The 26,655-nt window shown below is 45.7% G+C and overlaps 1 protein-coding gene across 2 annotated transcripts in view; it reads right to left on the bottom strand.

Moving 5' to 3' along the window:
- KMT2A (lysine methyltransferase 2A) overlaps positions 1-26,655 on the bottom strand; it is a 1,244,888-nt gene that overhangs the window by 1,108,637 nt on the left and 109,596 nt on the right. For both annotated transcript variants that reach the window (XM_069224744.1, XM_069224745.1), the window contains exon 2: positions 18,254-18,320. In XM_069224744.1, coding sequence (XP_069080845.1) covers positions 18,254-18,320 — 67 coding nt within the window. The remainder of the gene's footprint in view (positions 1-18,253; positions 18,321-26,655) is intronic.

Here is a 26,655-nt window from a genome sequence, read left to right as displayed (position 1 = left end):
GACAGCTGAGCTTGTCTGCCAAGGCATTCAGTGATCCTGCCAGGTGGTTTACTACCAGGAAAATTATTTGATGGTACTACCATTTCTAGAGGCTCAAGATTTCCTGGCACAGGGTCCATGACCCCTTATCCAGCACTGTTTGTTGCAGTACCACATGGCAGTGTTCTTGTACATGAGTATCTGGATCAGCCTCCCTTCTATGGAGGGCAGGAAGGCTTTCAACACCAAGAGTTAAGCTCAGCTCCAGTCAGCTGTTGTGGAGCCAGGTCTCTGCTGGCAAACAGAGACTTGTAATCTCAACTTCTCTGACGTGGCTATCCTAAGCCAGAAACAATGCATTGGCCACTTCTGTCAGCTGTGGGTGGGGAAGGGAGAGGCATCTGCCACTAACCCGATCCAGTAACCACCACTGCAGATCTTTCTCAGTGTCCGAAATCTGAATGTGCTCGGAGAGGTTCTCTTGATGTTGGGCCTACTGGCACTTCAGATCAAACTGTAGGGCCTGCATATCCCGTCCAGCATGCTCTAGTAGCAGAATGCAGGAGTCCATCAGTCCCAGCAGCCCGATGAAATTGGTGATGACAAGCCACAACAAAATGTGATCTTGGCATCATCACAACCATCTTAGATGGCCTGAGAAAGGTATGGGTAAAGGTCTTCGGGCACACTAGGGTGGACTTGTACCACCAAATACCAAAGTGGTTGAGATTCTATGTCAGGACCATCAGAAAAACAAACCAAATGCATTGCTTCCCATGACACACGACCACCATAGAGTCTCGCCCTATATAAACCCTTTGTCAAATGCACTTCCTCCTTCTTTGCTGCTTTGCAGCCAGTTAAGTGCCATTGTTTATTTCTTGAATGTAAACTATCGCGGCGCGTGCAGTGGTGGTACAAGCGTATTTAAATATATTGACCGTTTGCACCGTGCACTCCGCTGCTTTTGACATTGTTTTTCTAAAAGTTTTAATTGGACTCTTCCGATTTATCCTGTGCGTCGCTTCAATTTGGGAGCGTTGTCCTCCGAGCGAGGGCTTTTTCTTAACCCTCACGTTTCTTTAAGTGGAGTGGGAGTTAGGAGATCGAGGACAGCACGTTATGTTTGATGCACGGTCCTCTTTCTATTTCAGTGTTTTCTATCTCACGCGCAACTCGGATGACTCCATTCAGCCTCATTCTCCAAGGGCTCAGAACACATGTGAGACGCGTGTTTCTAGTCTCTAAAGGATTTCACCAGCTCTCCGTTATAGACCTACTCATTTTTGCTGTTGGGCTGTAATAAATTATAACTAGGCTCTGCCTTTTCAAATTACCACTTTGTTGGTGGATATTTCCTGTGTTTTTCCTATAATTTTCAGCAGGCCTCCCTCCACCATTTACTTCTGGCTTGGGATTTTTTTCCTCAGCACTGAGCCTGCTTTAAGGACTGTCAGCATTTCCTCCCAACTTCATTGGAAGTTATTATTGTCTGCCCTTTATATTCTCACTTTTGTGACCTGGTATTGTTCATTATGGCTGGTTATAAAGGAAACTCTGGGGAAGGTACTTTTTATGATGATCCTGAAGGGTTGTTTGAGCAACACCTTGTCTATACCCTTGATGCTGGTGTTAGGCACACTGTTAATGTGTCCTTGGCCCAAGCTATACAGCCAATTAAGCATCACATATTGGGTTTTGCGTAGCAGCACAGCCGGATGCCCCATTCTTGCAGCCAGGAAGAGCTGCCCTTTTAACAAGATCTCAGTTCAGCCCTCCAAGCAAACCCTCATCAAGATGTCTTTGATCAGCTTTTTAAATCTTTGTCTATGGATCACAAATATTCTTTGTCACAATCTCTTCTTCCAAGAGTTGAGGAAGGAGGATTCTGATTCCTCAGCTTCTTCACAGGCTCCAGAAAAGGACCCTGATTCTCCTACACATAAACAAAAGGCCAAATCCCAGCATGCGGAAGTGCCTTCTCAGCTCCTGAAAGTTCTCACTTTCGAACCGGAAGATATCATCCATCCTAGATCTTCCTCCTGGACTCCGCTTTCAGAGGTGGGCCTCCTTTCCTCGTCCATTCATGCGATATTTCCAGGCTCCCTTCATTACTGGGCCATTCAGCGTCTGAAGATCTCATCTCCAAAAGGGCCTCAGCTATTCTGCCCTGATTCCCCTCTTTATCCGAGGCCAGGACCAAGATCCAGTGGTGGCTTAATCATATGGATGCTTGGACTGGAAGAGCGATCTTTGGCTCATCTCAGGAGATCATGATCGAATCCGATGCCAGCAGCTGGGGAGCCCGTTGTGGCTCGATAGTTACAGGGGGTCGTTGCTCAAGGGCAGAGCTAGCTCCTCATATCAACTGCTTGGAACTCTTGGTGGGTTCTTTTGCAATTCGTTGTCTCTCTCGAGACAGGTCCAATTGTTGCATCCTTCTCCGGATGGACAACATTTCAGCAGTCCGTTATGTCAACAGGCTGGGCGGGACGAGATCTCGCCTCTTGGTGAAGATTGCCAACGAGTTTTGGCACTTTTGCCTTCAACATTGGATTTCGGTGGTGGCAGAGTATCTCCCGGGTCAGGGCAATACAGTAGCCGATTGGCAGTCTTCTCACCTTCTAGAGTTCAGCGACTGGAGACTTCATAAAATAATATTTCACTCTCTCCAACACCTGTCAGGCCCTTCCTTGATAGACCTCTCTGCGTCTCGCCTCAACCGGCAGCTGGATTGGTTTTTCAGTTGGGTCCCAGATCCAGAAGCCCAGGCGACCGATGTATTCCTGAAGGACTGGGCTCAGTTCCTGTGATATTTCCTCCCTTCATGATAATTCCCAGAGTTCTGACTCAAGTGTGTAGTCAGAGGGTGGAGCTGGTGTTTGTGACACCCCCTTCCCCCCCCCCAAGGGCTCAAGCCTGGTATCCTGTAGTTTTAGAGATATCTTGCTCTCAGACGGTCATTCTTCTGCATCGTTGGAACCTGTTAATGAATCCGATGGGCCTTCCCCATTCTCTAGTGCAATCACATTCCCTGACCCTGGTGGCATGGAGAATTTCGAGGAACAATGGTCTCTCCCAGGACTTTCACGTGGATGTCGGGATTTCATCTCAAAATCCTGGGCACCCAACACTTACAAGCGTTAAGCTTCAGCTTGGAAAAATTGGCACTCTTGGTGCGGTGAACGGTGTGCTGATCCATTCTCACCAGACTGTTCCATGATTCTAAATTTCTTGTCTCATTTGGCAGTTTCAGGTATGGTCTGCAGATCTGTTAATAATCACAGGTCTACCGTCTCAGCAGGTCATGTTCCCATCGAGGGTAAACCTATTGGCAAACTTCCAACTGTGTGGAAACTTCTTCGGGGAATTCGGTTTTCGAACCCTTCTCAACCGTGTTACTCTCCCCATTGGGCTGTAAATATTGTCCTACGTTTCCTAGATTCCTGGCTAGCTAATAAGTACCTTTCCAGGAAGCAGCTCTCTGTTAAACTTCCTATGCTTTTGTGTTCAGTATCTTGTAAACGAGTTTCTGATGTAAAGGCATTAGATCTCTCGGGTAGAGTTTTTTCCCCTGAAGGTACCAAATGTACCACTAGATCCGTGTTTTATTCTAGTTTCCTAGATAATTCTAAGTTGTGTGTTGTACAATGTATAAAAGATTATGAGGGGAGTTGTAGGAGGCTGGCCTGGTTTGTAGTGGGTACCAAGGGGTACTTACACTCTGCACCAGGTCAAGGTATCCCTTATTAGTGTAGAAGAGGTGTTCTAGCAGCTTAGGCTGATAGAAAAGGGTAGCTTAGCAGAGTAGCTTAGGCTGAACTAGGAGACATGCAAAGCTCCCACTATACCACTGGTGTCATATGCACAATATCATAAGAAAACACAATACACAGATATACTAAAAATAAAGGTACTTTATTTTTATGACAATATTCCAAAAGTATCTCAGTGAGTACCCTCAGTATGAGGATAGCAAATATACACAAGATATATATACACAATACCAAAAATATGCAGTAATAGCAATAGAAAGCAATGCAAGCAAAGTACAGTCACAATAGATTGCAATGAGAGCACATAGGTATAGGGGCAACACAAACCATTTACTCCAAAAGTGGAATGCGAACCACGAATGGACCCCAAACCTATGTGAGCTTGTAGAGGGTAGCTGGGACTGTAAGAAAACAGTGAGGGTTAGAAAAATAGCCCACCCCAAGACCCTGAAAAGTAGGTGTAAAGTGCACCTAAGTTCCCCAGAGAGCACAGAAGTCGTGATAGGGGAATTCTGCAAGGAAGACCAACACCAGCAATGCAACAAAGGTGGATTTCCGGACGAGAGTACCTGTGGAACAAGGGGACCAAGTCCAAGTGTCGCGACAAAGTCGAGATTGGGCAGATGCCCAGGAAATGCCAGCTGAGGATGCAAAGAAGCTGCCATTGGATGGTAGAAGCTGTGGATTCTGCAAGAACGAACAGGACTAGGAACTTCCCCTTTGGAGGATGGATGTCCGACGTCGTGAAGAAGCTTGCAGAGGTGTTCCCACGCAGAAAGACCGCAAACAAGCCTTGCTAGCTGCAAGGGTCGCGGTTAGGGTTTTTGGATGCTGCTGTGGCCCAGGAGGGACCAGGATGTCACCAACTGCGTGAGGAGACAGAGGGGGCACCCAGCAAGATAGGTAGCCCTCACAGAAGCAGGCAGCACCCGCAGAAGTGCTGAAACAGGCACTACAAAGAAGAGTGAACCGGAGCTCACCCGAAGTCACAAAAGGAGATCCCACGACGCCGGAGGACAAATCAGGAGGTTGTGCACTGCAGGTTAGAGTGTCGGGGACCCAGGCTTGGCTGTGCACAAAGGAAATCCTGGAAGAGTGCACAGGAGCCGGAGCTGCTGCAAATCACGCGGTACCCAGCAATGCAGTCTAGCGTGGGGAGGCAAGGACTTACCTCCACCAAACTTGGACTGAAGAGTCACTGGACTGTGGGAGTCACTTGGACAGAGTTGCTGAGTTCCAGGGACCACGCTCGTCGTGCTGAGAGGGGACCCAGAGGACCGGTGATGCAGTTCTTTTGGTGCCTGCGGTTGCAGGGGGAGGATTCCGTCGTCCCACAGGAGATTTCTTCAGAGCTTCTAGTGCAGAGAGGAGGCAGACTACCCCCACAGCATGCACCACCAGGAAAACAGTCGAGAAGGTGGCAGGATCAGCGATACAAGGTTGCACTAGTCGTCTTTGCTACTTTGTTGCGGTTTTGCAGGCTTCCTGAGCAGTCAGCGGTCAATTCCGTGGCAGAAGGTGAAGAGAGAGATGCAGAGGAACTCTGATGAGCTCTTGCATTCGTTATCTAAAGAATTTCCCAAAGCAGAGACCCTGCATAGCCAGAAAAGGAGGTTTGGGTACCTAGGAAGGAGGATAGGCTAGCAAGACAGGTAAGAGCCTATCAGAAGGAGTCTCTGACGTCACCTGCTGGCACTGGCCACTCAGAGCAGTCCAGTGTGCCAGCAGCACCTCTGTTTCCAAGATGGCAGAGGTCTGGAGCACACTGGAGGAGCTCTGGGCACCTCCCAGGGGAGGTGCAGGTCAGGGGAGTGGTCACTCCCCTTTCCTTTGTCCAGTTTCGCGCCAGAGCAGGGCTGGGGGATCCCTGAACCGGTGTAGACTGGCTTATGCAGAGATGGGCACCATCTGTGCCCATCAAAGCATTTCCAGAGGCTGGGGGAGGCTACTCCTCCCCAGCCCTGACACCTTTTTCCAAAGGGAGAGGGTGCAACACCATCTCTCTGAGGAAGTCCTTTGTTCTGCCTTCCTGGGCCAGGCCTGGCTGGACCCCAGGAGGGCAGAAACCTGTCTGAGGGGTTGGCAGCAGCAGCTGCAGTGAAACCCCGGGAAAGGTAGTTTGGCAGTACCCGGGTCTGTGCTAGAGACTCGGGGGATCATGGAATTGTCCCCCCAATGCCAAAATGGCATTGGGGTGACAATTCCATGACCTTAGACATGTTACTTGGCCATGTTCGGAGTTACCATTGTGACGCTGTACATAGGTAGTGACCTATGTACAGTGCACGCGTGTAATGGTGTCCCCGCACTCACAAAGTCCGGGGAATTTGCCCTGAACGATGTGGGGGCACCTTGGCTAGTGCCAGGGTGCCCTCACACTAAGTAACTTAGCACCCAACCTTTACCAGGTAAAGGTTAGACATATAGGTGACTTATAAGTTAAGTAAGTGCAGTGGTAAATGGCTGTGAAATAACGTGGACGTTATTTCACTCAGGCTGCAGTGGCAGGCCTGTGTAAGAATTGTCAGAGCTCCCTATGGGTGGCAAAATAAATGCTGCAGCCCATAGTGATCTCCTGGAACCCCAATACGCTGGGTACCTCAGTACCATATACTAGGGAATTATAAGGGTGTTCCAGTATGCCAATGTGAATTGGTGAAATTGGTCACTAGCCTGTTAGTGACAATTTGGAAAGCAAAGAGAGCATAACCACTGAGGTTCTGGTTGGCAGAGCCTCAGTGAGACAGTCATCACACAGGGAACATATACAGGGCACATTTATGAGCACTGGGGCCCTGGCTGGCAGGGTCCCAGTGACACATACAACTAAAACAACATATATACAGTGAAATATGGGGGTAACATGCCAGGCAAGATGGTACTTTCCTACAGGAGTGCAGCCGAATTTCACTCTGACATGGGTGGTCAATTATTAATTTATTTAATAAAGCCTTTCTGCCCTGTGTCTTCGGCCACCCTGGCTAGAAGGATGCAGTGGCTTATGAGTGATGTGGGCATTGATACCACTCAGTTTGGAGCTCACTCTGCGAGAGGCACCGTGGGGTCTAAAGCTTTTTCTGAGGATCTGTACTAGAGGACATTTTGAGAGTGGCTGACTGGTCATCTGAGTCTACCTTTAAGGCTTTTTACTACAAACCCACTTTAGATGTTGCAACAATTGTTCTAGATCAGCTCTAAGCTAGCATAATCAGAGCCTCCGGTCCTGACATAGAATAATTTGTATTTATTTTTTTAAATCTAGCTTTCATGTCAATAATTTTTCATATCTATTTAAGACACGGAGGCAAGGATTATCCCTCCCTCAGAAAAGTGCTTGGTATAATATTACACGTTATTGATATGTCTTGACTTTCATGTTATGTTCTCCCCTTTTGAAATGATGCTGATATCTCAAGTGGTATGGTTCAGTGTTTAAGGCTCGATTTTTTGTTTATTCTTAGGCAATGAAGACAAGTGACTCCTGTTCTTCTGTGTGTGTGTCATTCCTGTTATCTGGAATCTCCTTCTCGGACACGGCCCGTTGGCTCCTTCACTAGTTGGATTTCAATTGTTCCGTTGGTTATGGTTCCCTTTTTTCCTCCGTTGAGGATTTGTTCTTGAGACTTATACTGTTGGGAAGCGTGTTTGACTGAAAGGGTTTTTATATAGAGCTAGGCTCTATGGTGGTCATGTGGTCCTGTGTCATGGGAAGGGATGCCTTTGTTTTGTTTTTCTGATTGGCTAGTAAAAAATTAAAGCATGGAACAAGAAGCATAGTCCTCGCCTCCGTGTCCTTAATGGAATTGAAAAATTCTTGACACGAAAGCTATAAAAAAAAAAAAATTGAATCAGCCTAGCAAACAGCTGGCATTAACAAATCGAATGGCCCAGCTCATACAAGAAAAAAAGACAAGTTTACTGAACGTTTCTTCTCACTTAGATTCCTTATCAGTGGGAGTGGGGGGGAAATGAGTTGGGATTAGAACGTCTGGTGGAAGATTTTATCACTAGCTTTTTCGGTGGGGTGCTGCATAAGAAAAGCCAGGAGCAGAACAATGCCTACAAATCTGTCTATTGACTGGGGGCTAGGGTAAGGTTTGGCCCAAGTTCCCAATAAGGTATCACTCAGTGTCTTGTTATAGGGAAATAGGGGCTTGGAAGATGTTTTCCCCAGTTTGAAGACTTCTGTCAGGAAATTGATTTATCACTTTCAAGGTAGGGAAGCTGGAGGTCTAGTACCTATGCTGCCTTACACATCACCATGGCGGAGGAGGCGGATTCTTCTGTGGCTGGACCAGGTGGAGAAAACAGACCTGTCCCCGGAGAGGGTTGGAGGTCACTGGCTCCTGCATGTCCTCTTACCAATTATCTTGATAGGGTGAGCAAATTGAACACCCAGGTCATAGTCATTGTCAGTATTTCCCAAAGAGGAAATTGAGATACTTTTGTCTAGGATGTATGTCAAGCGGAGAAAGCAGCACCTAAGGCAAGGTTGGCCCAAAAGGACAATCGGCCATGTTTTCAGGCAGCAAAGTTGGCATCGACATGCCCATGGCCAGGTCAGGAAGTGGTTCCAACAGCGGCGTCAGAATAAGAACCAAATGCAAAGTAAGTACAGGGGTAGTTGGCACCAAGCTGGAACCCAACAGCAGTATTCCAGATGGAAGGCCTCTTGGCTCTTTAGGGCCCAAAGATGCACCAGAGGGAGTCATCAGAGATCTAAAGAACCAGAGCATGTCTGCATGGAACTCTAATCTGATGCAGCATGGCGAAAGGCCCCAGAAACTCAGGTTGTGCCAGAACCAGCTGAGGGAATCTGCTATTAAGTCATCCGACTTCAGGAGCTAGATCAAAAAGGGTAGTGCCGCCCGGATGCCTGTTCAGGTAAATGGGAGCAGCGTGAGGGAGCACTTCAACTTCTTGTGTTTTTATGCTTACCTGAGGACTTGGAACATGATGAAGAATGAACTCAGGAACTCTGGGGCGGCGACAACAGGACCAAGAGCGACGCTTGGATGCAGAGCAGGAGTCTTGTGATTCTTGGTGATTTAGTGTCGTCTTCCTTTCCCCGATGGCCTTTGGGCTAATTGGTTACAACTTTCTGCAGTCATTGGAGTTGTGCTCGACCACCTGATCGGGGATCTGTCACAGACATTTGTTTCTGCCAGTCCTTACAGGGCTAAAACCTATTGTTTTAGGGAGTGATATTCTTGCACATCATAGGATTTTAGAGAAATATCAAGGCAATCTGAGAGACAAGCAAGAGCTACAGAGCTGCGAATGGAGGGGCAGAAAGAAAAACTGATATTAGCGTGTGGGAGTGGCGCCTATATACAGTGCACGTCATTTCCAGAACCGCATCAGTGCTGAGCATCAAGGCTCCACCCCTCCGAAATGCAGAGGAAATGCTGAAATGTTTCCGGATAAAGTCTGATGTCTGAGAACGAGACAAAAGGTGAGGAATCTGCGGCTAGAAGTCTCTATATCAGAAACAAACAGTAATAATGAGTGAAAATGCTGCTGCCTAAATGTGGTAAACATAGGCTACAAAATAATAAAAATGTAAAATAATGAAAAGACCAATGATTAAAAAAGATGGACCAAAAGACCCTATGTGGGCATATGCATGTATGATTTGATTTCTTGTTGAAAACAAGAGGCCGGTAAAACAACTAAAAATAAAACTGGATGGCAAGGTGAGTTGTCATCAACGCTAGTCCATCAGTCTCAAGCAAACTGAGTTCCTCCCGCAGCCATGAGATCAGGATACCTCAGGCAGCCAACAAAGGGTAAAGTAAAAACTTCAAGACTTCAAAGGGGGGTGCAAAGGAAGGTAAATTGCTCTGCACAGAGCCCGCAAAGTAGTAGGCCGGATCAGCAGGCATCGCCCCTCACTCCTTTGCAGGTCTACCTCAAGAAAACAGGAGTTTCCAACAAGTTTGCCTTTCTAAAAGATCCAGCCGCAGCCTTCTTCTCAAATCTTGACACCGACATGGGCCTGCCAACCCCTTTGGTTCCACAACCAATGGCCACTGGGAAGTTGATGCTCGAGGTGTCAACAAACCCCACTCAACAATTAGGAGCCGATTTACCCGTCCAGGAAGCTTCAAAGCGTCTGGCCCCCGAAGTACATAATGGCCGCACAGCTCACGAACGACCAAACATCTCCAGGGTCACTAGCAGCCCAACAGTGTGTAAAAACCTGCAGGCGGGCAGTATTGTGACCACGGCTCAGGTTCATGTTCAAGAGAGGGAAGCTTCTCAAAGTGACCAACAACAGGGTGCATCTATTAATCCTAGTAACACAGAGCTTCTACTCTCCACAGTTATCTCGACAGAGGTACACAACGACATAGTGCATGAGGCAATGTGCCAACAATCGACCCCCATCCCGCAGTCAATTCTTAATACCCAGGGGAGCAATGAGAGATTGGACATGGGCTTTGAAGTAGTTACAGGAATATTGAAAGACTCTTGGTTGCAGTCACTCTCAATAACAAACAACAAAGATCTAAGTGAAGCATTGGACCTAAGAACCCTTGACCTAATGAATCCTAAAGATCAGTATTTAAACAAACCACTACTGGTGGGTAGCACTGAATACAGTTCCTCTATACCGCAACAAGAAAGGCCACCTAACTCAATTATGGAAATTTCAAGTGGTATAAGCAAACTACAACATAACGTTGAAGCAATGGCAAGAAGCAACCTGACTATTTCTCCCCTGGAGACTATCAATAGAGAGAGAAGGTAAAAAAACTTCAAAAAGTTCCTCTCATGCAGGTTACCCGAGCAGCTAAATGGAAGATCTCACTCGATTACATGTTTCACTGTTAAATGCTCTACATACTTCAACGACAGCTCTTAACATGCAATCGGATAAGCCTGACTTACAAATGGACCTAATGAAGGTTATGGCAATACACATCGCCGACATCAGTCTTCAAGTTGGATCTTCTGGCCATTCGGCCATTGGAGCAAATATCTAATCAACAGCAAGCCTTATGCAACTGTGACCCAGTAATAGATAAACTAATCACGTTACCAACTATTTTAACAGAGATACTGCAGAAAGTTAAAACAAGCATTATCGATGAAGCAACTTTCAACAATATAAACCCCGATTCAGGTGATATAGTCATACTTCAAAAGACACCAGGTTTGGCGGCAAGTAGTCCTACAAAAAAAAAAAGAGGCAAACACCCAGGGTATATACTCAATTAGTACGGATGAATGGTCACAACTGAAAGAAATAGTGCCACTAATTCTGAGTGTGCAAACGAGTGCCCAGCTCGAAAACCGAATCCCCTAACTAAGAGACAAAAAAAGCGAGCCAGGAAGGCAAGGAAACAAACATGTGCCAAAGCTGCTAATGATAATCTTTACCCAATATTTTAGGTGTTCCAGAAACCACAAACCCAAGGCTCTGGGTCTTTAGGGAATCCGAAGGCCCCAAATTATGGGAAACCCAATGGTTTAGGTCTGTCACCAACTGCCGCTTCACCAAAGTCAGCTGTACACAAAATGTCTCAGTCAACAGTACAATTTCAGTCTAACCCGCACGCCTTGGAGTTGAGGGAAGTTCTGGACCAGGCACCCCGACAGAGGTGTCCAACAGAAGAAACGCACATGATTAGCGAAAAATCTTCAAACCAACCAGACGCTCTAATACCGAGAAAGGACCAACCATGGTCAATAACAGCTGGAATACTAAGACCAAAGGATGTCCCACACGCATCAGCCGCCACTCTATTCGGTAGGAACAAAAAGCAACTAGTGCCCCAGGTATCACCTTGCCAAGCCACCACTTCGCACGCAGCTGCCACACAATTCGCAGCTGCAATTCCCCCCCCCCCCAGAACCACAGCAGGCATCATGTTGAGCCTCAAGTTACACCCATGGAAAGGATCTTGCACCCAAGCTGGTGCTACGCAAATCATAGAAATTTCCCCAGATACAATGTTGGGCAATCGATCAAACCACTCTCAAGAAAAAATACTGATGAGGCAAAAGCACAGTCCACAAGTCAGACTCATAAACTCTCCCTCTCAGCTTACGGCTCGCAATCTGGCATTAGTAACATCAGCAGTGAAGAGCACCAGACAACAAGCCCAAGTCACAGCGACCCCTCTAGGGTGGTTACAATCACAAACAATCAAGGGCTAATAAAAACTAAAGTTATGTTTCATAATAGCCAAACTTAGGCAACCAATTTCTTAAACAAAATTTCCTCCATCAAACAAACACCCATATTAGATAGGGTACCACATAGTAGTCAGTCGGAGGGAGGCCAGTTGAGAAGGCCATCGTCAGAGAGAAATACCGATCACCCCATCAATTACAATCCACTCATGCCACCGAGAACGATCGGGAATTAAGGCAGATCCTTTTTACCCTGCAATATAAATCACGAGGCCATCAAGTAAGAAAATCGTATCCGCAGACCTGACATCAGTGAAATTCCTCTCTGGCAGTGCTCAAAATGGGCTGGAGCAAACACTAACAATGTGGAGAACAAGTGATATTGTTACATTAATTATGGCAGTCAAACAGCAATTCGAAATTTGGGGCATATGGTTATCAGAACCATCCAGTCAACGCTATCCCTTTCCCCTACTGTTAAATTCTAGAGGAAAACTGCCAACGGCCCTTGAATACGTAGGGGGCCCGGAATCCAGGGAACTGTAACAAAGGCAGTTTAAATGGAAGGTACCCAACTCAAAAACCAACAGTGGCCCACCAACTGTACTGAAGGGAGAGCGATATGAATGGCTCACACTTTAAATTAGAGGAAAAATAATTGACCTACAGCATTAAATGCAGATCAAAGTTTGGCTGTCACCATAATGTCCTGGAACATCGCCGGTGCAAAAACTATCACAGCAGACGGGTTCACAGCAATGACTAGTTGCAATTATTCCATAATCCTACTACAAGAAACTTGGCTTGAGGACCCGATCAAATTAGGAGGCTACCACATTAGTGCCAAAAAATTAAAGAAATCAGGTAGGCCAAGCGGTGGTCTAGCCACATACATTTCAACGGCACTTCTTGTTTCAACAGAGCAGTTGGCTTTCTCAAAGACCGACTTGCAGGCCATTAAAATCACCTTTAGTAATAATCAGCATTTTTAATGTCTATGCCCATCCGCGGAAAAATCAGAAAGTACTGCTGTTTGATGAACTACTGAATAAGGTGGAAGAGATAAGATGCGCCAATCCAGCATGGGACATATTAGTGACAGGTGACTTTAATGCTAACTTAATGCACACTCCAGAACCAGATGAGCAACTGGCAGCTGAAAATGCCATATGGTCAGTGCTGCTGCAAATATTGCCAGCGCAGAAAAGACTGGACATAAGGGGTAAACAACTGGTAGAGGCACTAGAGCACTTGAGTATGAGGGTACTAAATGGCAGGATCAACGATGACGTCCCACCAAGCTTCACTCATCATAGCGCAAAGTCTGCAACAATAATAGACTATACAGCCGAGTCACTTCCTTTGTTAGCTCATGTTAGCAAATTTTAAATTAAACCTACTCTCCACAATGAGCACTCATATCAGCACATAGAACTTGTTTGGAATGTTCTGTGCCTTCTTCCAGATATAAAGGAACTAGGAGCAATAACATCAACCTAAACCGCCTGATCTGGTCGGAGTCTTCATTACCAAGGCTGTGTAAAAACATAAAATCTTTGCTTCAACTGGCAATATGCCTGGACCTATCAACAGTGGGCAAGCTTTCTTCGGTCAGTACCCTCTCTTGGCCTTGGCAGGCGTCAATTGCCACATAATAATCAGGCAAGGTCTTCAAAGCTACCAGTAAAAATTTTAGAACTAAGGAAGGAATTGAGGCGCAACCTTAGACTAATAAAAGATAGTTCTCCAACAGTAACCCAATGCACCCAAATAAAAACCCTACGGAAAAATTACAAGAATCAGGTATGGCAAATGCGAACCAAAAAGGAGGACGACTTCTGGCTCAAATTACTTCATAGTTCAAGGAAGGCCAATTCAAGGGCCTTTTGGACAACAGTGAATGGAATTGGCCGGCAGATAAGAATAATAAACTTTACATTAGTGCCAGAAGGAAAATGGGTGGAATACCTTGCCAACATTTTCTTTAAACCACCCTCATCTGAAGTAAATCAGCTTCTGAAGGAGTCAATAAAACTCACAGACGTAAGACAGAGCGGGACAGGGTTTAGCGCCAAGAACGTCACCCTAGCCATCAGGAAGGGTCGCAGGGACGGGGCCCCTGGTCCTAATGGTCTTCCGCAAGCTGTCTTTAGGGCTGATCCTGAATATTGGTCAACAACACTGTCAATCCTGTATAATGAAGTGGAGTGTAACACAATCATTCCAGAAAGTTGGAGAGGATCCATCATTAACCCAATATACAAGGGGGGTAGTAGAGCAAACCCAGCCAGTTACAGATTGATAGCGTTTAATTGACAGCAAGGCCAAATACTTGGCCACCTTAGTCCTGGCCGACCTGCTCAATTAGTCAAACTCAAATAACCTGGTTCCTTTGAATCAAACTGGTTTTAGGAAGGGATATGGTACAGTGATTAACATTCTTACACTAGGAGACATTGCCAACCGAGCAAAATGCTCAAAGAAAAAATTATAGTTATGTTTCGTGGACTTCAAAAGTGCTTTTGACCGAGTGGATAGAGCACTTCTCTGGAGCAAATTGCGAAGGTGGGGCCTGCAAGAGCGAACTCTCAGATGCATAGAAATGCTATATGACAAAACTTGGGTGCAGGTCAAGGTAGCAGATGGCTCAAAAATTTCTAGGAGGATACCGACAAATATAGGTCTAAAACAGGGCTGTGTTTTGGCCCCGCACTTCTTCACCCTTTTCACGGCAGATCTCTCCTCGAAGCTGGACGGAACCAACTCACTCTCCAAGGATGGGAAGTCTGTCCCTATCACATCTTTCATACGCTGACGATATTGTTCTGCTAAGCCACACGAAAATAGGGCTGCAGCGGTTGGTCACTACTTTAGGTGAATACGCAAAGACAAACAAATTAGAAGTTAACACCTCAAAGACCAAAACCATGTCCATGGGATGTCCTCTGAATCTAGCTAACAATATAAAGTTGAATGGCATTACCCTTGAAACAACTCGCTGCTATAAATACCTTGGCATCATTATAGACAATAAGGCCAATCCTGCGCCGCAGGAGCGCTACATTGCACAGAAGTGCAAAGCTTTAACATTTGCTTTCTGTACCCTAGCAAAAAGATTAAAAGGCCCATCGTATAAGCCGTTACTGTCTGTTAAGGCAGCCAAATTCCTCCCAGCCACTACATATGGAAGCGAAGCTTTATACTGGAAAGACGCCCTGCTACTGGACCAACAACAAATTAAAAACTATAAGCAGGTCTTTAAACTTCCTCGCTCCGCTTCTCCCGCACAGGTCAGGCTAGAATTTGGCCTAATACAACAGCAGTTGGGCAGGAAAGCGCATACAATAAAGTCCTGGTACAAAATAAGTAAAAATATGACTAGCCCACTAGTCATGGCTTTATGGTATTTAGTAAGCAACAATTCAAAATCAGTTTACAAAAGGTATCTGTATAAATCTCTGCAAGAGACAGAAATTATGCACCTGTGGGACTCTCATATCCGCAGTTGTGTCGAGCACTAAAAAAGGAAATAGTATTGCAGTCCTTTCTAGCGATAAATCTAAATTTGCACAACGCTCGCACGCCTGGCTGCTTATGTACGGTTATACCACCTTGGCACCATCACAATATCGGATCTCAACTTTCGCACTACATATCAAGCGTCGTTGCTGGCTCTTCGTCTAGGAGCTCTAAAATCCAGTGTGGACCAGCCGTCATGGAAGATTGGAGGAGAATCTTCCGGTAGGCTATGTAAAGGTCCCAAGGAAGACATGGTCAGTCTGATTTGTATTTGCCCGGCCTTAAAGGAAGCACAACGACAACTGTTAAAACCAGTTTGAGAGGAATGGGACTCGTTCCTGTCGGCCAGCAGTGATGTCAATATTTGACCCTCACGATCCGCAGTCAATCTGCAGATTCATCAGATTTTTGACTGTCCACACCACAAACGTAAACTTGCTATTTAGGACACACCTTAGCTGACAGTTGGCTCACTTTTAAGCGTGCATTTATTTTTCACGTATTAAAGTTTTGACAATGTTATAGCACATGGATGGACATATTTTAAGATGACTCAGTTAAAAAGGTAAATGAGATGCCAGTAGGCGCAACAGCAGGTCCCTGGGCTGTACACATTGAGTTAGCATGTAACATCAACCACACCACGGGCATTAAGTGTTTGCAAAGTTAGTTTAATGGTCACTCCGTCCCTCGACTGCTTTAGAATTGCAAGTTATCAAAAAATCTGGCACACCGCACTTCAGTTGTATATTTATTTCAAAGCTTTTATAGAATTTTCTCCTTTTGTTTGTCCTTTTTTACAGTATTTTATATATTATAATTAAAGATTACTACTACTACTAAGGCAAGGTGAGTGCAGAGGGGAGGGAATCAGGTTTCCTCCATACAATAAACACTAGGGTGGTAGCTGCCATGAGGTCAAAGCTCTGATCAGGCTGGTTCCACTAGGCAGTTAAAAGGGTCTGCAGCCACCTGCCTCCTAGAAAACCCAGCAACTGAGATGAAAGCTCAAGCTGCAGTAGAGTGTAAAAAACAAGTTCTCTTGGGGAGACATGAGTAACACCTCTTTATTAGGCATAGATTTTAAGGCACAAAGAGGACTACATGTTTAGTTGCGGGGATAAACTCCAAAAGAAGGGTTTGCAAGTACCTGCCTACGATAACTACCAGAGTAAATGCTCCTGACTTACAGCTAGGGCCTGAGATCTAGATTTTGAAAAGTGAAGTCTTCAGAAGATAATTACAGAGATCCGCATGCTTCTTTGGAACAAGGGAACTTCAAGAATAGCCCTAGCCAAATTACAGAAAGGGGTTTACGATGTGGGACTGGCAATCCCGGACATTCAAAAGTACTATTGGGCATCACACCTACTAGTAGCCAATGAATGGGTATTCACAGATCAGCAGGCTCCTGCCTATAGACTAGAAAGACAACTGATGGGCAGGGGCGGTCCTGAGGCCTTACTGCACAATACACAATGAGAAAAAGACCCACTACATCACACACTGGTGGTAGTACGGACCTGGAGGGAAGCAAACACATACTTGGGCTGGAAGGGGAAACTCACTGGCTGATCTCCACTTTGGCATAGCAACCTACTAGCGGAGGTGCGAGGACTATAGGGATTTCGGACATGGGAAGTAATAGGGAATGAGCAACTGGGATATATGGAGGGGCAGACCATAATCAGTTTTGAGACTCTTCAAGAGGAATACGGTCTTGCGGACACTGAACGCTATCAATCACTCAGCTGGGTCACACCCTTAGGAGGCATATTAATGAAGGGAAACAATTACCAGAGGCCTCTCCTCTGCCGGACAGGATTCTTACTGAACTGATTTTCAAACATGGGACCTTCGTGATTTAGAAAATTGATAAATAACTCCCCGGACTTGCTGAGTGGACTCCAGGGAGGGGAAGGGGGATGGGATGAATGGAAGGAAGCTTTTGGTGGCCCAGGAAGATTGCCATCAGGGCCCGGTTCGAACTCATTCAGTTAAAAATTTTGCATTGGTCTAACTACTCTCCATTACTACTGCATAAAATTGGAAGAGCGACAAGTCCACAGTACCTGTAGGCTGTGGAGTAGAGGGCACATTTATGCACACATTCTTGGGGTGCTCCATACTGCAGGTCTACTTGTCCGGGGTTGCCCGGGAGATGGCCCGAGTCACTACACTAGAAACACCACTAGACCCCACATGGTTCCTGTTGGGGATCACGGAAGACAACACATGGCCCAGGTACCAGGATTTTGGTTGAGACTGGCGGCGGGAGTGGCAAAGCGCAATATAGCAAGAGCTTGGGGAAGTCCAATCCCTCCCAGATTGGGAGATTGGCAGGTTGATCTTGACTGGTGCCAGAGAGCCAAGAAGGTTGTATACACATGGAGGGGATGCCCCAAAAAAATGGGTGAAAGTGTGGGTGGCATAGGCGTCTGTCAGAGGCCAGGACACGGAGATGGATCCAAGACAGAGCTAAGCGTGGAGATTTGGGGTTGGACTGAGTTTTCTTTTCAATAACAAAATGGACATAAAAGAGCCCTGCTGGTATTCGTCAGTAAACTGTATGATGCCAAGGAATTTACAATTGAATGGTTAATTTGCAACACCTATGCTCCATTGTACTTGGCAGGGAGAACCTTAGTTTCTTTATGGGTCAATAAAAAGATTTAAAAAAAAAAAAAAAGATTATGAAAAGTATTTAAATGTATGTGTGAGCTACCAAGGACAGGTGTGCATGCAATTCAAGAGTTCGCTCTACTCAGGAATTATTATACGACAATATTCATGTTCAGGTTGTGAAAGGCACTGGTGCAAGAAACAAATGGATTTACCTGTAAGGGGCCGTGTAGGACTTCGTACTCTGACTTCATCACGAGCAAAACCAAGAAACTGCTCCTCCTACAACAAAAAAAGAAGTTCAGTTCAGCCAGCAATGTTTGCCGTCTATCATTTTGCATGGAAAATGCAATGGTATCTGGTCAATGGAGAAAAAAAAACAAAAAACAATCCCTTGTAACTATTGCAATTACACATTGCCTCATCCACCAGCCCACCAACTTCTCTGAAGTGAAGCTGATGAAGGACTTTAAACTGGGGAATCCACCCATATGTCCCACATACATTTGAATCAAGGCATCCATCTACTACCCTGCATCAAAATATATATTAAAGAATAAAAATGCCCTAAAAAAATATATGAACTCACATTTAAACTCAAAAACAAAGTAAATAAAATGTCAACAAACTGCAGACTTTCAAATAAATGGTGAGTGACTTTTCAGCTTACACAATTTTAATAGACATTTGCATTGACTGATTGAGCAAGCACACACTGACTTATGAATGAAAAAAAACGTATTCTGCTTCCAATATGTCATGTGAACTAAGTTCTACAAATGCTCGAAATAAAAAATAATAACTGTGGTTCTACAATGAAAAAAATAAGCCCTCCTAATTCAAAATATACATAAAGGCTCCCGACAGTAAAGTACTGAAAAGAATCCCAAATAAATCAATACCCTACATCCTATCCATAAACCTCTCCTTAAACCTACCCAACTGACCTTAGACACTAACCCTTAAAAACACACATAAGCCCAACTCTTAACATACACCCTTATGGCTACCTATAACATTAACAGTAACCCAACCTGGACCACAAACCCCTACCCATAACCCCAAACATAATCCGACACCCTGACAGCAGCCATAACCTTAACAGCACACCCAAATCGGAGTCTAAATTTTAATATATAAAATTTCCATAAACATAACCCTAATTCTAATCCTATCCATAACACTCACTCTATAACGTAACATAGCTCTGTATCCAAACTTTAACTCGGAGCCTAACCCCAAAATGACTATCCATAACTAAGGGTACCATGTACTGACCTATTACGTACTATCTAAATCTATCAATAACGCGAACCAGAGTAAATTAACTCTGTTTAACTCAGATTAAGGCCAGAGTAATTTAACTCAGGCCTTATACCTTAATGCTATCCTTGTACTTATTCTAAACAAAACCCCAATGCCAATCGTAAACCTAGCCATACGCAATTCCATCTATGAGCCTTGCCCTGTACAAAACTTAAATTTACTGACTAAACCTATCCATAATCCGAATACTAACCCAGCTCTGACCATAAAGAAATTCACACACTCTAATCCCATTAATAACTACTCTGACCCAAAACCCTAATCTGTACCGTTTTTGCATAAAGAGAACCCTAAACCTATCCTTAAACTGCACCATATAATCCAACACAAGTTTGCACTTAAACCCTAATCTAATCCATAAACATAACCCTGAACTGACCATAAATCCTAATCCTTCACCTCAGAGCTCTACATAACACTATGGATAGCCCAACTCAGATCCTAATACCCATTCTGATCCATAAAAAAAAGCCTAAATCTATCCTATCCACTATGCCTGTCCATAACCCTAACAACGCCCCAACTCTGACTCTAACCCATACCTTTATGCATATAAATAACCCTGACCCCCCCCATGAATAAACCACAAACTAGACCCAGACCAACCTTAATCCCATACTCTAAGCATATCACTAACCATAAGAATACCCACAACTATGACCCAAACCATTATCAATACATTTATTTAAGTCACATAGGCCTAATAAGTAAGCTTCTGTGACCTACGTAAATATATTGATAATGGTTTGGGGTAGTGATAGACCTCATCCTATACCACAATGTTGTAGTGACCCTAACAGTACCTAAACTCCAACCCTAAACCTATATCTTAATGGTATCCATTTTCATTTTATTCACCTTCGACTCAATGCGCTAACCCTAGCTATAAACATAATAACCCTGCACTAATCCCATTACACTGATAATAACCCAATACAGTAAAATAATCTATGTACCTGGCTGTAAATTCCAGCACTATAGTTATCCATAAATATAACCCTGACCCTAAATCTAATGCCTAACTGTATACCTAAACCCACCACAAGCCCGGCTTTGATCCTATACTCTGACCTAAAATCCCTGACCTGTCCAAAAGCATATCTTTGATCTTAATCCTGCAGTTAATCCAATAATGTTTCATGTTCAGTTTAATAAAACTTGCAATTATAAAATCATAGTTTAAAAATATCATAAAATAAGTTCTTAGGCATAAGTCATAAACACTGTCAGCGTTACTGTGGCAGATGCTCTGGAAAAACGTGCTTATTAGACCTTTGGCTTCGTAACAGTTTTGTCATACAATGAATACTGGGCCAGTACTGGAAGACGACTGTCATAGGCCATGATAGGTTTAGTACTGCAAATACTCGGGTAAAAGTGAAAAGTGCGTAAACACTATTTCATTTTGTCTTACCAATATTCTAGAAAAAGTGCCTAGAGCATTAAAATCATTGCATTTCATCATACAACAACTCAAAGTCAATTTCATCACTCAGAGAATATGGATTCAAAAGAGGAACATAGCAGGGCACAAACAATAATAACTTTAGGGGTGTAAGAACTCTAGAAGTGCTTAGTGGCTTGACTTGAAAGTGCATACTGCTTACTCCTAGATTGATTGGTGACCTACAAAGTAGGTGGTAAACGACAAGGCCCTCTCAATCCTGGCACAGTATTCACTAAATTAGTGTCTCAATCATTTTTTAGAGATAACCATGTCATAATTAGGGAATGATCCTTTATAATTCTGTTTTTGCTAGTTAGAAGTCTAAAATGCTCAAAAACGTAAGTAAAACATTACATTTTCTCCTTGAAGACAGACTATGATTGTTTACCGACATATACGTACACAATTACTAATGAAGAACTGTCTCAGCAAACCTTTTCGTTCTGTCATTAAAGCTGTACAAGTACAGACAATGTAGAAAATGTCTTCCTTTGAGTAGCTGTAAAGCTGACAAGTAGCTTCAGTGGTGGTTCTCTTCCAGATTTGGGTGAGGGGGAGGGGGGGGGGGGAGATGGGACTTAAATTGGGTGGAGAATCCTGCAGTCTGAACCTAACCCTACTCTTAGGCTACTACTTTCGGGTTTAGCCTATCCATAAACACTGCTCGAAATACTAAAATTATATTGTACGCCTATTGTGACTCTAAACCTTTGCCAAAATCCCCAAGTCTATATATTCATCTAACCCCACCCCTAAACACTAGATCCTAAGGCTAACCAGAAACAAAACACTAACATTGAACCTAAACATGTCCCAATACTCTAATTCTAAACCTTAACCCAAGCCCATCAATAAATGTAATCATGACCATAAACCTATGCCTGATAAATAGACATTCCATATGTGTACCATACACGTATATATATATATATATATATATATATATATATATATATATATATATATATATATATATATATATATATAGTATACCTCAAAACACAATCTTAACCATTTAACTCTAATCCCCAGTATTGCCAGACCAGCAGCTGGATAGACCCTCTTGACCACGTCAGGTAGCCTGACCTGGCCACAACAGCTATCTGTACTATTATGGCCGAACATGACTTGCTGGACATTTGACGTTCTCACAACCAGACAATAATAAGATGCATTCAGAGCCACAATCCATGAAACATGGTCTATAGTGAACTACCAGATAGTCTCTAAGGACGTCAGCACCAGGGTAATTAACGTACAACATTAAGCCAAGAATGTCTGATGACTCTCCGGTGTTGCTCGTGCTGCATGCCTAAGATGCCAGAATGAGCCCCAGTTGTGGAAACTGGTGCCTGATGAGCAGATGGACAGAGTGTTTCAGGAGGAGATTTTTCGTCCAACAGTACCTCTGTGCGCCATCAGATGGCGTCAGTCGACTCCGCAGGCGTCATTGGCGGTGTGTTTGCCGTGATGACGTCACACTCGTATATAGGCACCACTGGTGTGCTGACGTCAGTTTCTTTTCACAACTTTCCACACCAGTAGCGCAGAGCCACGAAGAACACATAGTGGTGCGGCAAAACTACGGTGCTTAATGGGAAGTTCCTGTCCCTAGAAATCAGTTTGCAGAGTGGGAGGATGGGCGGGTTGGTAAGGAATCTGCTACTTGAATATGTCTACCAGATATATCGTTACCGAAGGTAAGTAACTTGTACATCTGATACAGACTTCTAGTTGAAGATTCCTTACCTTTGAACAGATACCCAAGCAATACCATCCCCGGTGGTGAGTTGTGAACCAAAATCACACCAAGTCGTCCTGCGGGACCGAACATCCAAAGTAGCCGTCCCTTCGGCCCGACTGTCCAGGTAGTAGTGTTTGGTAAAAGTGTGCAGAGATGACCACATTGCTGCCCGACAGATGTCCAGGACTGGAACGACCCGTGCTAGCGCTGTGGTGGAGTGAGCACGCAAACCTTCAGGAGGCTGCTTTTTAGCCAGAGCGTAGTACATTATGATGCATAAGAGTACCCATCGTGAAACGGTTCTCTTCTGCACCGCCTTCCCCTTTTTTGCACCCACATATCCCACAAAGAGTTGATCGTCCACCCAGAAGTCTTTGGTACGATTAAGGTAGAGCCCCAAAGCTCTTTTTGGGTCCAGACAGTGGAGTCTCTCCTCCATGAGAGGGATATGGGGGTGCACAAAGGGTAGGCAAAGTGATGGACTGTCCGACATGGAAGGGTGTCACTACTTTAGGTAGGTGCGAAGCACTACTTAGTCAGGATGTATGGCCAGGAAAGGTGGTTTAGATGAGAGCCTGGAGCTCACTTACATCTGCGGGCAGAGGTAATGGCAACTAAAAACACAGTCTTGATGGTTAAGAGCCATAAAGGGCAGTTGTGAAGCGGCTCAAAAATGGGGCACACATAAGGTATGTTAATACCAGATTTAGATCCTTTTGGGGCATTATAAATGGAATAGGAGGAAAGAGATGTGTGAGGTCTTTAAGCAACCTCCCAACTATGGGAGATTTATATAAGAAAGCTGATCTGGTAACCTCAAGAAAGCAGAGATAGCAGAAAGATATCCCTTAAGAGTGCCCAGGGGGGAACCCTGCTGGGCGAGGGAAAGAATAAAGAGGAGGACTTGAGGAAAGAGGAGCAGATAGAGGATCATCAGATTTGGCGATACACCATGCCACAAATGTTTTCCAACAACAGGCATATACGGTTTTGGTTGAGGGACGCCTGGTTGCCAAGATAACATTACAGACTTCAGGTGGCAGGTCAAAAGACGTCAACTGTTGCCGCTTAATCTCCATGCAAGGAGGCGGAGGGTGGACAGATTCAGATGGGGGACCCTCCACTGCTGCTGCGGCAGAAGATGCTCCCCAAAAGGCAGTCTGATTGGAGGAGCTATGGCCATGCTCAACAGCTCGGGACACCAAACTCTCCGTGCCCAGTCCGGAGCCATTAGTGTAACTGGGCCTGGTTTTGCCTGATCTTCTTCAGAACTCTGGGCAGAAGTAGTATGGGCGGAAAGGCATACAGGAGACCTGAATTCCACTTGCGATGAAAGGCGTCGCTGAGCGAGTGCCGCCATGGAAACTCCAACATGCAAAACTGCTGGCATTGTGCTTTCTCTACTGAGGCGAACAAGTCTAATCAAGGTTCTACCCACTGAAGGCAAAGACCTTGCGCCACCTCTGGATGGAGATGCCACTCGTGATCGACCACGCATTGTCAGCTGAGTTTGTCTGCTATGGCATTCAAAGAGCCCGCCAGGTGTTGAACCACCAGTGAAATGCCCAGACGTTCCAGCCAAGTCCAGAGGCGAAGAGCCTCTTGACAAAGGGTCCACGACCCCACTCCGCCTTGTTTATTGCAGTACCACATGGCGGTGGTGTTGTCTGTGAACACTTGCACTGCTTTCCCCTTGAGAGAGGGAAGGACTGCCTTCAATGCTAGTCGAATCGCACGGCACTCCAGATGATTGATATGGAGCCCGTTTTCCGCCGGAGACCAGAGGCCTCTGATCTCCGCCTCTCCCATGTGGCCACCCCATCCCAGGAGTGACGCATCTGTCATGACTGTAAGATCTGGTTAGGGAAAGGAGAGGGATCGGCCGTTGACCAAATCCTGATTAGATAACCACCACCGCGGGTCTCTCGCAGTTCCTTCCGAGATCTGGACCTTGTCGGAGAGATTCCCCTGATGCTGCACCCACTGGAACTTCAGGTCCCACTGCAGAGCCCGCATATGCCATCTGGCATTTTGAACAGCAGGAGGCCATGAGGCCCAGCAGCCTCAGCGCCATTCTCACTGAAATCCAGGACAGAGGCTGAAACATCTGTATTACAGCCCGAATATCATGGAGTCACTTTTCGGGAGGATATGCCCGAAACTGCACCGTATCCAGAACAGCTCAGATTAAAGGGAGCCTCTGAGAAGGAGTCAGGTGTGACTTCGGCACGTTGATAGTGAACCCCAGTGAATACAAAAGGTTCACTGTAGTCTGGAGGTGGGAGACGACTGCCTGGGGCGAGTTCGCCTTAAACAGCCAATCGTCGAGATAGGGGAAGATTGGAACCCCTAACCTGCGCAGATGAGCTGCCACCACTACCATCACTTTTGTTAACACCCGAGGGGCACTGGTAAGGCCAAAGGGGAGCACGGTAAACAAAGTGCTAGTGATCTACCACGAATCGCAGGTAACGTCTGTGGGCCAGTAAGACGGTAATATAGAAGTATGTGTCTTGAAAGTTCAACGCTGCCATCCAGCCTCCAGGATCCATGGCAGATAGGACCTGAGCCAATGTCAACCTTTTGAACTTCCCCGTTTTGAGGAAGAGGTTGAGGGACCGAAGGTCTAATATAGGACAAAGACCCTCGTCCTTTTTCAGCACCAGAAAGTAGCAGGAATAGACACTAAGACCTACTTCTGGCAACGGAACACTCTCTATCGCTCTTTTGGCCAAATGGTCTGGGACTTCCTCGCAGAGAAGGGCCATATGATCCTCAGATATTCGATTGTATGAAGGTGGCATCGCTGGAGGAGGTGTCTCGAAGGGGAGGGAGTAGCCCCTTCGGACAATCTGGAGGACCCACCTGTCCGAGGTAATGAATTGCCATTGGGGCCAGTGATGGCGAATCCTGCCGCCACTGGGTCCTGGTGTACCCGCAACCAAAGAAGGTTTGGAGGCTGAGGAGGGGGTGGGGGTGGACTGGGCAACCTTTTGGCTCCCTGATCACCGGGGACATGGGATCCCGTGTCCGCAGCTGCGCAGCAGCTGTACAGCATGCGCGGGTCAATGGCCAGGGGGGTAAGGATGCAGTTGGGTGGCCCTTCCGTAGCCACAAAAGGGGCAAAATACAGACTGCTGGGGTCTAGAAGAGGGCGTGAGGTCAAGGGTCCGGGCCGTGGCTCAGGAATCCTTAAAGTGCTCAAGCACCGGGTCCGCCTTGTCTCCAAAGAGACGTGTGCCATCAAAGGATATGTCCATCAAGGATTGCTGGACATCCCCTGAAAAGCCAGATGTTCTCAGTCAGGCGTGGCATCGCAATGCCACCGTCGATGCAACCGATTTGTCAAGAGAGTCGGTTGTATCCAGTCCACAACAAATCATGAACTTCGCTGCATCCCTCCCATCTGTCACAGCTTTGGAAAGGATAGCCCAGGCCTCCTCCAGAACTCGAGGCAGCACTTGCCCAACCGTATCCCAGAGAGTATGGGAATAGCAGCCCAAAAGGCATCCGGTGTTCACAGACCACAGCACTAGACTGTTGGAAGAAAACAACTTCTTCCCCAAACTGTCCAGTCTTTTTGATTCCCTATCCGGGGGTGCAGCAAGGAATGCACCAGAGGAAGATGAATCGTGGATGACAAGGCTCTCAGGCGTGGAGTGCTGGGTGAGGAATTTTGGGTCGGACGGTGCAGGCCGATGGCAGCAGGCAATCGTCCTATTCACAGGAGCCCCTGTGCTGGGTCTGGACAAAGTACCCAAAAGGACGTTTGTCAGTGCCTCATTAAATGAGAGAAGGGGTTCGGAAGAGGAAGACCCCGGCTGAAGAACGTCGGTTAGGATATTAGGCCTAACCTCCACAGAAGGTAGTTCGAGGTCCAGGACCTCAGCCACCCCTATCACCACAATGGAATATGAAGCACCCTCCTCTGTAGCCACGGTAGGAGGAGAGAGCATTCCAGTGTCAGGGAAGGTATCTAGACCACTGGCATCACCCAAATCCTGCACCCAGTCCAGTTGGGGGTCAGGCTGGTATTCTAAAGGGTCCAGCGTCCCCTCCATACTATCCCCATATCCATACCCATAAACGTAAGCATAAGG

The sequence above is a fragment of the Pleurodeles waltl genome, chromosome 3_1 (genome assembly GCF_031143425.1).
Source record: "Pleurodeles waltl isolate 20211129_DDA chromosome 3_1, aPleWal1.hap1.20221129, whole genome shotgun sequence".
In the NCBI taxonomy this organism is placed as follows: domain Eukaryota; kingdom Metazoa; phylum Chordata; class Amphibia; order Caudata; family Salamandridae; genus Pleurodeles; species Pleurodeles waltl.
The sequence above is the reverse complement of the archived record's forward strand: the minus strand, read 5'-3'. Positions and strand labels throughout refer to the sequence as shown.